Source organism: Myotis myotis, unplaced genomic scaffold (assembly GCF_014108235.1).
Source record: "Myotis myotis isolate mMyoMyo1 unplaced genomic scaffold, mMyoMyo1.p scaffold_m19_p_19, whole genome shotgun sequence".
In the NCBI taxonomy this organism is placed as follows: Eukaryota; Metazoa; Chordata; class Mammalia; order Chiroptera; family Vespertilionidae; genus Myotis; species Myotis myotis.
The window spans coordinates 19,937,904-19,952,302 of record NW_023416323.1 but is presented as its reverse complement, the minus strand read 5'-3'; the positions used below and the strand labels follow the sequence as shown (position 1 = coordinate 19,952,302).

At 42.4% G+C, this 14,399-nt stretch overlaps 1 protein-coding gene across 3 annotated transcripts in view; it reads left to right on the top strand.

The window, feature by feature from the left end:
* Positions 1-12,164, top strand: part of PLCG2 (phospholipase C gamma 2) — a 141,082-nt gene extending 128,918 nt beyond the window's left edge. For all 3 annotated transcript variants that reach the window (XM_036345678.1, XM_036345677.1, XM_036345679.1), the window contains 2 exons: positions 9,441-9,625; positions 10,644-12,164. In XM_036345678.1, coding sequence (XP_036201571.1) covers positions 9,441-9,625; positions 10,644-10,686 — 228 coding nt within the window. In that variant the 3' untranslated portion in view covers positions 10,687-12,164. The remainder of the gene's footprint in view (positions 1-9,440; positions 9,626-10,643) is intronic.
* Positions 12,165-14,399: the final 2,235 nt, after the last annotated feature.

Here is a 14,399-nt window from a genome sequence, read left to right as displayed (position 1 = left end):
AGACTATCTGAGGTCTTTAAGAAGTCCATTAACAGACTAAAGCCACAGTATATTATTTTGTATTAATGATTTTTAAAAACTGCACACATGCCTGGCTAGTTTTCTCAGTGGTTAGAACCTTGGCCCACACACCAAAGGGTCATGGGTTCGATTCTTGTTCAAGGGCACATACCTCGGTTGCAGGTTCAATCCCCAGCCCCAGTCCATCTCTCTCTCTCATATCAATATTTCTCTCTCTCTTTCTCTCTCTCTCCCTCCCTCCCTTCCCCCCACCCCCTTCTTCTTCCCTTCTACTTTATCTAAAGATCAGTGGGAAAAAATATCCTCTGGTGAGGATTCAAAACAAAACAATAACAACCATGTATAGACCAGATTGTGTGGACAATATAGTCTTATAATTTGGGGGAAGAGATGAATAGATAAAGCTAGCATTTGGTCTGTTTTCTTCCTTCATTTCCAGGCCAATGCATTTTTAAAAAAATATATTTTATTGATTTTTTACAGAGAGGAAGGGAGAGGAATAGAGAGTTAGAAACATTGATGAGAGAGAAACATCGATCAGCTGCCTCCTGCACAGCCCCTACTGGGGATGTGCCCACAACCAAGGTACATGCCCTTGACCGGAATCTAACCTGGGACCCTTCAGTCTGCAGGCTGACGCTCTATCCACTGAGCCAAATTGGCCAGGGCCAGGCCAATGCATTTTTAAGTGTAATATGATAATAACAAATTCCTGTATACATGTATAGTTTTTTTTTATTTAAAGCAGTTTTTTAAAGATATTTTTATTGGTAGTGTTTTGATACATTTTTATTGATTTTAGAGAGGGAGAAGGAGAGAGAGCTAGAAACATCAATGATAAGAGAATCACTGATCCGCTGCCTCCTACACGCCCACCACTGGGGACTGAGCCCGCAACCTGGGCACATGCTCCGACCTGGAATTGAACCTTGACCTTTTGGTTCATAGGTTGACACTCAGTCACTGAGCCACACTGGCTGGGCAGGGTTTTTTGTTTGTTTGCACTACTGACATTTGGGGCCAGATCATTCTCCGTGGTGGGAGCTATCCAATGAAATGTAAGATGCTTAGCCGCTCCCTGCCCTTGACCTACTAAATGCCAGTAGCACGCCCTTCCCCTAGTATAACAGTCAAAACTATCTCCAGACATTGTCAAATGTCCCCAGGGTGGCAAAAAAATCATCCTCAATCAAGAACCACTGCTTTAAAGCAAGGTTATAAGCACTTTTCATACTATTAGTCTTCATTAGCATTTAAAGACTGACAGATTTTTCCATCAAGCTGATGGACCATAGATTAAGCATCCCCTAAATTGGGCATTTAGACAGGAGCCACTTACAAATAAGGCTCTCAGGGACATCTTCACGTGGTCACTTTTTTCCTCCTATAATTCAGAAGTAATTCCTTAGGATCGATTTCCAAATAGGGGATCAGTTCATTGAGCAGGATGGTAAAATTGTAAAGCCTGGGCCTTCCGCAAAAGCCTGGAATAAGTAAGCTTGAAGAACCTTGGCTGAGTCAACTGACCTCTCCCCAGCCCACTGAAAGGTCTGGGATTCTGTTGCCTGGGGACAGGAAGCCAACACATCCTCTCCGTGGACATAAAGCCCTTTTGCTATTTCACTGAATGTCTATTTCACTGAAAAACGAAGAATGAAGTGATAAAAGCAGTTTCAGATGGCGGTTGGACAGTATTCGTCTAGATACTGCTGTGCAAAGCTGTCGTGAACAACTTGGAAACATGATACATAATTTAAATAATTAGGTACCGCTGGCAGCAGAGAAAGTTACTCTATTTAAAAGAAAATGTGTTTATCCAGAGTTGACTTCCTGGCTGTGGGAAGCTTCATGCTTTGGGTGCTGTTGGGGATGCCAGTGGAGTGTGGCAGGGATACAGGCCCGCTGAGTGGGTTCCAGGTGGAACAGTGACTCTCACAGAGCTTCTCCGAGGAGGAATTTTGGAGGAAATGTCTGAGTATGTGCAAATTTCACTTCAGCTGCTGGTCGCCGGGCTTTTCTTTAACTCCGCAGCTGTCGCCTGGTTCTGAGCCACCAGGCCGTGGGTGTCTCCGCCCCGCACTGCGCTAGGAGTTCCTGGGAAGCCGAGCTGGGTTGTGTTCCGTAGACCTGGGCTTTCTCGCTGCCCAAGGTCACACCCTGTTTGATTTATCACCGTATCCTCCGCGATGCCAGGGAGAGACCCTGGTAAACAGCTTCACGAGAGATTTGTCTGAGCAAATGATTGATCCAGTGAGGACTGAGATGGAGTTTGCTCATAAAACATTTGCTGAGAGAGAGGTTAAAGCCCCAGAAAACTGTCAATAAACACTTTCAGCCCCTTCTGAAGAAGCCATTTATTTACAAGGCACAATTACTTTATCAATTCCCAGTCCTTTACTCAGCTGTATGAATGGTTTACAAAGAGAATTTTTAGTACCATTTTATTACATACTATATTTAATTTGGAGCAGGAAAAGAAAAGGAGGGGGATTTGAAAAAATCCCCATAAACAACCTGTATATAACCACTATTAGCATTTTGGTATATTTCCTTTGCCTGATAATTTTTTGCCTAGAGTCATCTAATGCATATGAATGTGTGCCCTTTATCCACTTCACAGATGATTTGTAGCATTTTTTTCTATGTTACTATATGATATTCCAAGCCATTAATGCCTATTTCATTAGGTGTGAGTCCCTAACTCACTTAACCATTCTCTCACTGATGGACAGGTTGTTGGTAGCTTTTTACTTTATAAATAATGAAAGTCTTCCTATAACACTTTTTGATTAAAAGTTATTTCCTGAGGCTAGATCTTTAGTAATGGAATAATAGATCAAAGAGAGAAAAGAAAGACCATATATTTTTGGATACATGTCGAATTGTTCTCTGAAAGTAAATAGTTTCTTTTAAGTTGATGTATTATATCCAGTTTTGCTGTTAATAGAAAAGGGCCTTTACTGAACTGATCTAAACTTGTGAGATTCAGAAAAACGGGTCAGGAGAAAGTGTAGGAACTTGAATATTCCATCCTAGTCATCATCTGTGGGCGAGCTGGCAGCACCTGGATGGTGTGACTGAGAAACTGGCTATCCTGGGACCTTTGAGTGCTGACCCTGGGGTGGATTGTTTTTAGCTTTGCACTGGGTGAGCTGAGATGCAGGGATGGAGTAGCCTAGTGCAGTGGTTGGCAAACTGTGGCTCGCGAGCCACATGCGGCTCTTTGGCCCCTTGAGTGTGGCTCTTCCTAAGCCTTAGGAGTACCCTAATTAAGTTACTAACAATGTACCTACCTATATAGTTTAAGTTTAAAAAATTTGGCTCTCAAAAGAAATTTCAATCGTTGTACTGTTGATATTTGGCTCTGTTGACGAATGAGTTTGCCGACCACTGGCCTAGTGGAAAGACCAGGATGCTGTGGGTCCTGGTGAGTGCTCAGCCACAGACGTGTGAATCCTTTTGCAGGAAGGGTACAGCACACACTCGAGTCCGACAGGACCAGGAGGGGTCGGGGTGCACTCTGGAGCTGAGTTGGTCCTGGTTTTTGAGGTTGGGGAAGATTTCCTAACAGTTGGGGAGATCCAGAGGCACAGAGAAAGACCCTCCTTGAACATGAACAGCTAAGTTTGCCCATTGTCAGTCCCAAAGAGCAAAAACTGGGTCTGCCACGAAGACCCAAAACTTGACCTGACTACCGAACAGACAAAACCATGAGCACAGCCTGGCCAGCGTAGCTCAGTGGTTGAGCATCAACCTATGAACCAGAAGGTCAGGGTTCGATTCCTGGTCCTGGGCATATGCCCGGGTTGCGGGCTCGGTCCCCAGTATGGGGCTTGCAGAAGGCAGCCGATCAATGATTCTCTATCATTGATGTTTCTATCTCTCTCCCTTTCCCTTCCTCTCTGAAATCAATAAAAAATATATACTTAAAAAAAAACCCAAACTATAAGCACACAATGAAAAGAAGAACTCGCGTAGAATAATAAAAGGAAGACAAACCCAGGTAGACACCTGCTACAGGTTGCTGGCAGTTGAAGTAGAACTGTTGGAAGCATCCAGTGAGAACCCTACTCATCTGTCAATAAGAGATCAAGGATATCCAAGTAGAGCACTGAAAAAAACTTGAATTTGAAACAAAAAAACAATTTCTTGAATTTAAAAATTCAGTATGTGAGCAGAAACATTCTCATCAGTGACCTAAAAGATAACATGAAAGAAATGTTTCACAATTGAGATGGAAATCATAAAGGAAAAGATAAGCTCAGAGGACAGATGCAAATGACCTAACATGCACGCATGTTGCGTAGGACAAAGTGGGACAGATGGGAGAGGAGCTATTAATGAAACAGTTAACAGAGGGACTTTTCTCTGATTTGCTGCTTGAGAGTTCACTTGATTCCCCCAGAGCAGTGGTTCTCAACCTTCCTAATGCCGCGACCCTTTAATACAGTTCCTCATTTTGTGGTGACCCCCAATTTCATTGTTACAAATTGAACATAATTAAAGCATAGCGATTAATCACAAAACAATATGTAATTATATATGTGTTTTCCGATGGTCTTAGGCGACCCCTGTGAAAGGGTCATTCAACCCCCAAAGGGGTCGTGACCCACGGGTTGAGAGCCACTGCCCCAGAGGGATGAATGGAAAACACCCACCCACCCCCTATTGTATTTTAGTAAAAGTTTTTTGTTTGTTGGTTGTTTTTTTTGTTGTTGTTAATCCTCACCCGAGGATATTTTTCCATTGATTTTTAGAGAGAGTGGAAGGGAGGGGGAGAGGCAGAGATATACATCGATGTGGGAGAGACATTGATTAGTGGCCTCCCACACACACCCTGACCAGGGCTTGAGATCGAGCCTACAACTAGGTACATGCCCTTGACCAGACTTGAACCCAGGACCCTTCAGTTTGCAAGCGAACACTCTATCCACTGAGCCAAACTGGCCAGGGTTTAGTAAAAGTTTGAATGCCGTGGATAAATTAAAAAGAAACTGAACTTCCCAACACACTAAGTTATCTACAAATAAAATCAAATAAATCTAACATCAGATTTGTCCATTTTAGCATTAGAAACTAGACTTAAAACACATGCACTGAGCATTCATCTTTAAAATTTTATAAATACTCATAAACTAATAGGACTAAAATAGAGATAAAAGCCAACTAAATGAAACATAAAACAAAGAGAATGGAAGAAAAAACAAATGCTGACTCACTGAAAAGACCAATTAAATAAACTCTTTGCCTGCTTAAACAAGCAATACAGTAAGAGCAAAAACACAGGAGTAAATGTTGAAAAGAAGACTGAACTCCAAATAATGAGATAAATATGAAAAATGAGGGCCTATGGGTGACTGCCTTGAAGCATGTAAATAGTCTCAAATTGTTTTTTAAGAAGCAGTACAAAATCTGCAAAATCCTATAGGAAACATTTGAATGGTAATAACTGAAATTAAAATGAGAATGTAAGTGGGAGTAGATGACAGATACACTGATGGGGAGCATTGGAGTTTTTCAAGGACATTTGCTGTGAAGGTGACCAGAGAGATGGGTCAGTAGCTGGAGGGAAATACGGAGTGAAGGGAGAGCCGCTTAAGATGTATTTGCACGCTGCTGAGGGGGATGAGTAAAGGGCAACACTGATACAGGAGAGAGAAAGGGTATGCACAGGAATGAAGAACTGAGTAGGAAAGAGGCATGGGACTCTGGAGCCAGCAGGAGAGAAGGCATGGGGTATGATAGATGGGCCCAGGATGGGCAGGTTTCCCATGTAATGACTTCTACGTTTTACGTAAAACAGGAAGCAAGGCCGTCAGCTGAGCTTGGGGAGGGCTGACGAGAGCTGGAGGTGTGAAACAGTCATCTTATAGGGACAGTAAAGAGAATTTCTTAGTGAAATATAGGATTGCATTGTTTAATGTGCTTCTATAATGTATTTGTTAATATTTTACTTAGAATTTTTGCACTGGTTTTCACTGAGTGTTCAGTCTGTAGTTTTTGCTTAGGTTTTGTTATACTGGCTTCATTAAAATTACTTGGAGACCTTCCTTCTCAGGGCTATGGCACATTTTGAATAAAACTAGAGTTAACTGCTACCCACATGTACTGGTAACAGATATTGTTTGTTAAAGTTTCTGGGCCTGGTTATAAAACTTTGTCCTTTTCTTCTGGAATAAAAAGAAGTCTTTTTAATTTTTTTCTCTTATGGGATAATTTTCTATAATAGGAAATATATATATGTATATATATGTGTGTACATATATATATATTTTATATATATATATATATATATATATATATTATACAGAGCCTTATAATGAATAAGTATGAATACATATATTCATTCTTTCCATTATCATCTTGGTTTTTATTTATTTCACAGGTTCCTTCCGCTGCTTTTTATCTATAGTTGTATTCCTGTGCTTACTAGTATGTCTTACTTGGGCTTTCACACATTTCTAGGTTAGATAATGGATTATCTACTTGGTTGATTCTGTTTGTTTTTTTCCTACAAAACAACCCAGCTCTTGCATTTATTTTATATTTTGGTTTTCTTATTCAACCATTTCCATGTTTATCTTTACTGATTCAGTCTGCTTTCCTCAAACTGCTTTCATTTTATAACTGCTGTGTTTGGATACTTAACTCATTTATTTTATTTTGTGGCTAATGCAATGTGCACTGAAGGCTGTGCACAAATAGAAGATTCAGGACAAGATGGGCTTCGCTTTTCTGAAACCCCCTCCAGAGAAAGAGATTTGGCAAGGGCCCAGGACTCAGGCCATGGCCAGCTCTTGCTTGAGGGACTGGAATAAAAGTGGACACAGTCCTGCAGCCAGGACACAGGCTGTGATCTGTAGGGTTCCTGAGAGCCCAGAGCCCCAAGCCATCACCCTAAAACTTAACTGATCCTGCCCTTGGGGGCTCCCGGCCCCCATTTACAACATTCAGAAAACCAGATACCAACATATAGATTCAAGGGAGGAATCAACCTTCCCATCCAAGATGAGCTTGTGCATTAAAATTTTAAAGCACTCAAAGAAAACGATGCCAGTTTAGCTCACAAAGGTAAAAAGCAAGAGAATTCACTCCAGTGAATCTAAAAATAACTTTGAAATAAATGTGTGGGGTTTTTGTTTTTTTTTCCAGAGAGAACCCAGTGTGTAGTATTTATAAAGACCAACCCTTCTTACTATTAATCAAGAGCATGTAGGAATGAAAGGACCAATTAGAAATCCTGGAAATATAAAACGAAAAATTATGAAAGAAATTTCTTTCAAGATTAGTAAGTGGGAAATTCCAGGGAGGACACAGTTAAGGAAAGAATTAGTAAATGTGAAGATTGTGTTGGAGAATTTGCTTTGAACAAAGCAAGATAAGATGTAAATGTGAAAAACAAGAGTTAAAAATAGGATGGCAGGATGAGAAACTTCAACCTAAAATATTTGAGATGTTGATGACTGAGCATTTCCCAACATTGAAGACTCCACAGCAGTATAACTAAATAAGAGCCACACATAGACACACCATATTGAGTTTAATTGACAGAACCAGGAGAAAGAAAGTTATAAGAGAGAAAAGACAGACTACCGACAGAGGACCGACCAATGACAGGCGTACTCCCACCCACAGCAATAGCAGCCTAAAGACTAAGGGATATCTTCACAAAGTTTTAAGACACAAGCTGTAAGTATAGACATTCTGTATCTTAATCACTACCATTCAAGAGTGAGGGCAAACCATCAGCAGATGAACGGATTAGAAAACTGTGGTACATCTACACAGTGGAATACTATGCTGCTGTAAAAAAGAAGGAATTCTTACCATTTGCAACAGCATGGATGGAACTGGAGAGCATTATGCTAAGTGAAATAAGCCAGTCAATGAAAGAAAACTACCACATGATCTCACTCATTTATGGATAATAAAGACCATTATAAACTGATGAACAAAAATAGATACAGAGGCAGAGCAGCATCGAACAGACTGTCAAAGTACAGTGGGAAGGCTGGGGAGGGTTGGGGGGCTGGAGGGGGGGTAAGAGATCAACCGAAGGACTTGTATGCATGCATATAAGCATAACCAATGGACATAAGACATTGGGGGGTAGGGGAGGCTGGGGGAATGTCAAGGGGGCGGGGGAGGGAGACATATGTAATACTCTTTGTAATACTTTAAGCAATAAAATTGAAAAAAAAAAGAGTGAGGGCAAAAAGAAGGTATTTTCAGACATTCAAAGGCAGATAACTTAGTCCTAACAAATCATTGTTTAAAAAAAAACACCCAAAATACTTACTTTCTTTAATAAATATTTTTATTTCAGAGCGGAAGGGAGAGGGAGAGAAAGATAGAATGAGGAGAGAGAATCATTGATCGGCTGCCTCCTGCACACCCCCTACTGGGGATCGAGCCTGCAACCCAGGCATGCTCCCTGCCCGGGAATCGACCTGTAACCTCCTTTTTCCTGGGTCAATGCTCAAACACTGAGCCACACTGGCCAGGCACCGTGATCAATTTTAAAACACTTTCATCACCCCCAAAAGAAATGTCCTGCTCAGTAGCTGTCTCCACTCATTTCATCCCCACCCCAGGCAATGACTAGTCTACTTTGTCTCTATAAATTTGCCTGTGCGGGACATTTCATAGGAATGGAATAATGGTATGTGGTCTTTTGGAACTGTCTTCTTTCCCTTAGCATAATGTTTTCAAGGTTCATCCGTGTTGTTGTGTGTTACCTTGCCTTTTAATAAGGCTCTTTATGAGATCTCAGGTGCCTTGTTAACACCCTGCTTACTTTTCTGTCCTCATATTAGTCTGTTCTCTCCCTCATCTGCAGGGTTCCCCTTTACACACAGAGCGGCTTAGGCCCTCTGCACTGGGATAAGGTCCCAAAGGTGGTGTAGACCAGTGAAAAAGCGGATTTGATTAAGAAATAGGGTCAATGGGCAATGCATTTGTTATTCCAGTGTTTCCCAATAAAGCCTTCCTTTATTCTGAACAAGGGTTTTTTAAACTGCTTGCCTCTAATGCAGTGGTTCTCAACCTTCTGGCCCTTTAAATACAGTTCCTCATGTTGTGACCCAACCATAAAATGATTTTCGTTGCTACTTCATAACTGTAATGTTGCTACTGTTATGAATCGTAATGTAAATATCTGATATTCAGGATGGCCTTAGGCGACCCCTGTGAAAGGGTCGTTCTACCGCCAAAGGGGTCGTGACCCACAGGTTGAGAACCTCTGTTAATGCAATCAATACCTGCCAGTTTTATCTTTGGTTAAAATGGGCTCTGGATTTTCTGGGATAATCCCAGTTTGCAGAGCTTCTGCCCCGTGCCTCCTTCACACTCTAAGATTCGATGGCCCACCTTCCGGTTTGGAAGACATTGTCACCACATGGTTGTTCTCTTCTCTCCAGGAGAGTGAAGAGGAACTGTACTCTTCCTGTCGCCAGCTGCGGAGGCGGCAAGAAGAGCTGAACAACCAGCTCTTCCTATATGACACACACCAGAACTTGCGCAATGCCAACCGGGATGCCCTCGTTAAAGAGTTCAATGTCAACGAGAACCAGCTCCATCTGTACCAGGAGAAGTGCAACCGGAGGTAGGTCACCTCTTCCCACCTGCAGACCCTCAGATCTCACTCCTCCCAGCACAGTGACATTGGGCACCTGGGGCCAGGCTTCAGGAAGGCGCCATCGTCTTTAGAAATCCTTTGACTGGTACCCTTGACTCTAGCTCTCTTTGCTCAATAACTGAACTTTCAGTAGTATCCTAGGTATCTGCACCTTCCCTAAGTGGAACTATCATCATTGGGAGGACATTTCAAGATAATAGTGAAAATAAACAATGACCACTACCTTTTAAAGAGACCCTATCAAGTTCTCAAGAATGGGCTAGCCCAGGGGCTCTAAGTCAGGGCAGAACCCCCTCCAAGTGACGCTTTTGGTTGTGCTGCAGACATATAATGGGGGTGAGACAGCCAGGTGTGCCCAGTGTCCTGCAGTGTGCTAGATAGTCCTGCTTAACAAGGCATTATCTGCCCTGGCCAGGTAGCTCAGTTGGTTAGAGTGTCTTCCCAATATACCAACATTGTGGGTTTGATCCCCGGTCAAGACACATACCAGAATCAATGACAGTAAGGGGGCGAGGGCATGTGTTGGGGGGCAGGAGCAGCCGGGGAGAGGTCAATGGGGGAAAAGGGAGACAAATATAATACTTTCAACATTAAAGAATTTAAATTTAAAAAAAGATTCAATGAATGCATAAATAAGTGGAACAACAAACCAATGTTTCTCTCTCTCGCATCAAGAAATAAAATTTTAAAAAGCACTGGCTCCCCAAAATTCCTATAGCAGCCTCCAATGGGAATCAGAGTGTAAACTCCTTACCCATATTATTCTCATTTCATCTTTACTTCAACCAGCAAGTAGCAGTGACCTCAATGCAATGACCAGTGAGGAAATTGAGACTCAGAGAGATTAAAAAATCTTGCCAGGAAGCCTCCTCCCCGATTCTCAGCCCTGTACCACGCCACCAAGAGTGACCTGCAGTTGTGCGTTACAAAGCACATGGCCTGTGCCTCAGCCTAGTGGGTGATGGTGAAATCTGTTTTATTTCAGGTTAAGAGAGAAGAGAGTCAGCAACAGCAAGTTTTACTCATAGAAGCCGGGGTGCGTGTGTAAGGGTGTTGTGTGTGTGCATGTGTTTGCATGTAGAAGAATGTGCTGTATTCAGACCATGGGGTCATGCTAACCTGGGACGTCATCCTCTACAATCAAGATGACATTCCTGAAGAAGGCCCAGTCAGCATGAGCTGAGTGATTTCCTCTTAATTTTTTCGTCTTGGACAATTTCTTAACTTATAATTCTCTTTAGAGGATCCCAAAATCACATTCCTCGTCTTTGGCCGCTTGTGTTCCAAACCTCATTGAATAAAAGCAGTGAAAATCTCAAACAGTTAGACCTTCCATGCATGACCTGCACAGGGAGCAGGATTCCTTTTCTGGCCTCTAAAGACCCAGGTAATTGACTTCCACAGGAGATGAGCCCGCAATGTAAGGAACGAATAAATTAGCTTTGGAAAGGATTTTAACTACAAGGCAAACGATTCTACAATTAAGGCCATTGGATTTCACCGGGGCCCAGAGAGGAGCCCTGCCCCTGACTGCCACATCTGCCCAGCTTCCCTGCCCCGGGTCAGTGGACTCAGCTCAATGCACTTTAACTACCACTGGCTGGCTAGCTGGCTAGACAGGCCTGCTATGGTGCCTGAGTCCCTGGACTCTCTGTTCATTAAGACAGTTTCTAGTTAAAGGCAGAGATTTACTTTGTGACTGGAGTTATTGGGGGTGGGAGGTGGAAATCTTGGAGCCGCTGATTTAAAAAGCCTGTTAACAACCAGAGACCCAGCAAAGGCTCAGCCAGCTTCTTACTCCTGCTCTGCCCACTCCTGAGCTGGCTGCGTGACCCTGGGGGAGGCTTTGGGTCTGCAGCTCCCACAGACAAGAGGCCAATTCACTGACTGGAGGAGGTGGTGCAAGTTAGGCTCCATGGGGCAGTTTCTCGGTTTTCTGACGCAGCAGGCCGAGTCTTGTGGCTTAAGCACTAGAAAGGTACAGAAAAGCTCAAAAGCAGCCACCCCGGAGCCTCAGACCCACCTGGGACCAGATGACACTCCTCTGCAGCTTGCGATACAGTTTAATGATGTGTAGTGTGATGACCTCACGAGGCTTTTTAAGGATGAGGTTAGTGGTTGGGGGAGTGGTCAGTAGAGTCACAAATTACTCAAAGTGAACTGAGAAACGACTTAGAGGGAAAAAGGTGTAACCGTGAAAATGATTGTGGCGGCAGGAACAAACAGCAAGCGGTAAGACTGGTGGCTTTACTGGGATGAAACTGGGTCCTAGAAGCGCATTGAGCCCTCCCCTAGTTATCCTGGGCTTAGGTGCATGTATTGCTGACAAGTACATTAAAACCAGCCAGGCTCTCTCTGATCAAAAGACCTTATTCCTTCATTCCACAAAAATTTCTTGAGCACCACCATATGCCAAACACTATGCCAAGGTCTGGGGATACAATGTTTAACAAAAATTTTTTTTTAAAAAAATAAAAAAGCCATGGTTACTGGTCTTATGGTTATATATGCTTCTAAAAGAAATGCATTTTACCTTCTAGGAAGCAAGGAGAATAGATAATAGCAGTCTGACCAAGGGGGGGCTCTTACTTTGTGACATTATTTTAGTTATTCCTTGAATTGGGAATTGCTATTTATTTGGCAGCCAGTAACTGAGGGAAGACTATTCCTGATGGTAGCAGATGTTCAAAGCAACTTTCAGGAAAGGCTGGATGAAAAGGCACTGAGCCGAAGGCTGCCGGGAAGGAATTTACAGATTCTGCAGCCAGTGCCCCACTAGCCACCCCCGCCGCTACCCCCATACCTCTTCCGGCTCCATTATTACCTTACACAGTGGAGCTCAGATTTTGCTGTCTTTCACCTCTCTTTTCAGCTCAGGAGTGAGTAAAAGACATTAACCTTCGCACTTCACTCCATTTTAAAGCCAAAAAGCCAAGTAAGGCCTTTTTCTGCTTCAAATGAATGTCTTGCTACCATATCAAAGAAATTGAGAAGTGGTGGCAAAGAAAGCAGGAGATAAGCATCTTTCAGCTGTCACTGTGTAAAATCCACACCCAGCAACAAGTGCAACGAAAGAAGAGGCAGGAGATGGGCGGGGGGGGGGGGGGGGGGCAGTGGGTGAGGGGGTTATACTATAAAGGTGCTGAGAAAAACTCGCGCCCTAAAACTGTCTCCTCCTTCTAGGTGCTATAATAACTTGAATCCACCATTAGAGAGTATTTGCTTTGGTTGCAACATTCTCTTAATAGGGTAACACATGAATCTGGATTCTTGGTGGTGGTTCGCTCAGGAAAGACACCGAAAGGGAAAGGGAAGGGTACAAATTACATCATTGCTCTTTCTAGAGTTTGCCCGGATGCCACAAAACCCAAGTCCTATAACATATCTAGCTGGGATTATGATTTAACAGTAATATGTTAAACACAGTTAATTCAGACCAAGCAGACGAAGACAAGAATATCCTAAAATACGGCAGCAGCATTGACGGACCAAAACCATGATTATGTATGTTGTTAAATTGTTTTTGTCCATCATTTCTCTAAGGGTATTACTGAGGCATCAGTTATTACATCAAAAAATGAAGGGGGAGGCTGGTTAAATCATTTGAGTTTGGAAAATTTAGGTTATACAAAGCTAAATTTTTTTTTTTTTCTGTAAAATTTGGGTATTCTAATGTGCATAGTTAAGAGGGGTATAGAATATCACATTTCCCAAATTTGATCTCAGGAACCTTTTGCTAAGGAATATCTCATGGGACTAGTGTGTAGTGGAATGCATTAGAGGACTTGCTGCTCTATTAAGAAGGCAGCCAGGCATCATAATCTAATAATTTACAGTTGAACCTTAAACAACAAGGGAGTTAGGGCACCGACCTCCCCCCACATACACACACTGCGCAGTCAACTTTTTACTCCTCCAAAATTAAACTACTAATAGCCTATATTGACCAGAAGCCTTACCAATAACATAACTGATTAACACATTTTGTATGTTTTATATATACACACATATATATATATATATCAATGGTCTTTTTAAAAAATGTTTTTATTGATTTTAGAGAGAGAGGAAGGGAAAGGGAGAGATAGAAACCCTAACCCTGCACACCCCCTACTGGGGATTGACCCTGCAACCCAGGCATGTGCCCTGACTGGGAATCAAACTGGTGACCTCCTGGTTTCTGGGTTGATGCTCAACCACTGAGCTATATTGGGCAGGCAATGGTCTTTAAACTGGGCCAACCTTACCCCTAGTAGTCTACCGGAGCTTTCCAAAGAATACACAGGCTTGACTCACTTTAGGGGATCAATTCTCAGACCCTCACTCTTCTATTGCACAGTGTCATAAGAATCATCGGCCTGAGAAAAATGCCCTTTTCTCCCTCACAAAAGGAAACATATCTTTCTCCATCTTCAGTCTTACTGTAAAACATGACTCGGGTATAAAATTCAAAAATATGGGTGTTTAGACAGTGAAAGCTTCTTAATAGCAGGGTACAAATCCTTTTGCAAGTCTGATGGTTTCAACAAAACTGAAGGAACACCCAAGATTTCTGAATATTTAAAAAATGTAATTCTGGAGGAGTTGGAAGAATTCAGTTACCCTGCCATCACAAAACTCCTTCTGTTCCCATTTACTTACTGGTGTTAACATGGATTATACACTCTCATGTAGAAAACGTAAAAGGAGAATAGAATTGATGCTGGACCATGGCCATTCTAACAAAAATCATCTTAATCTA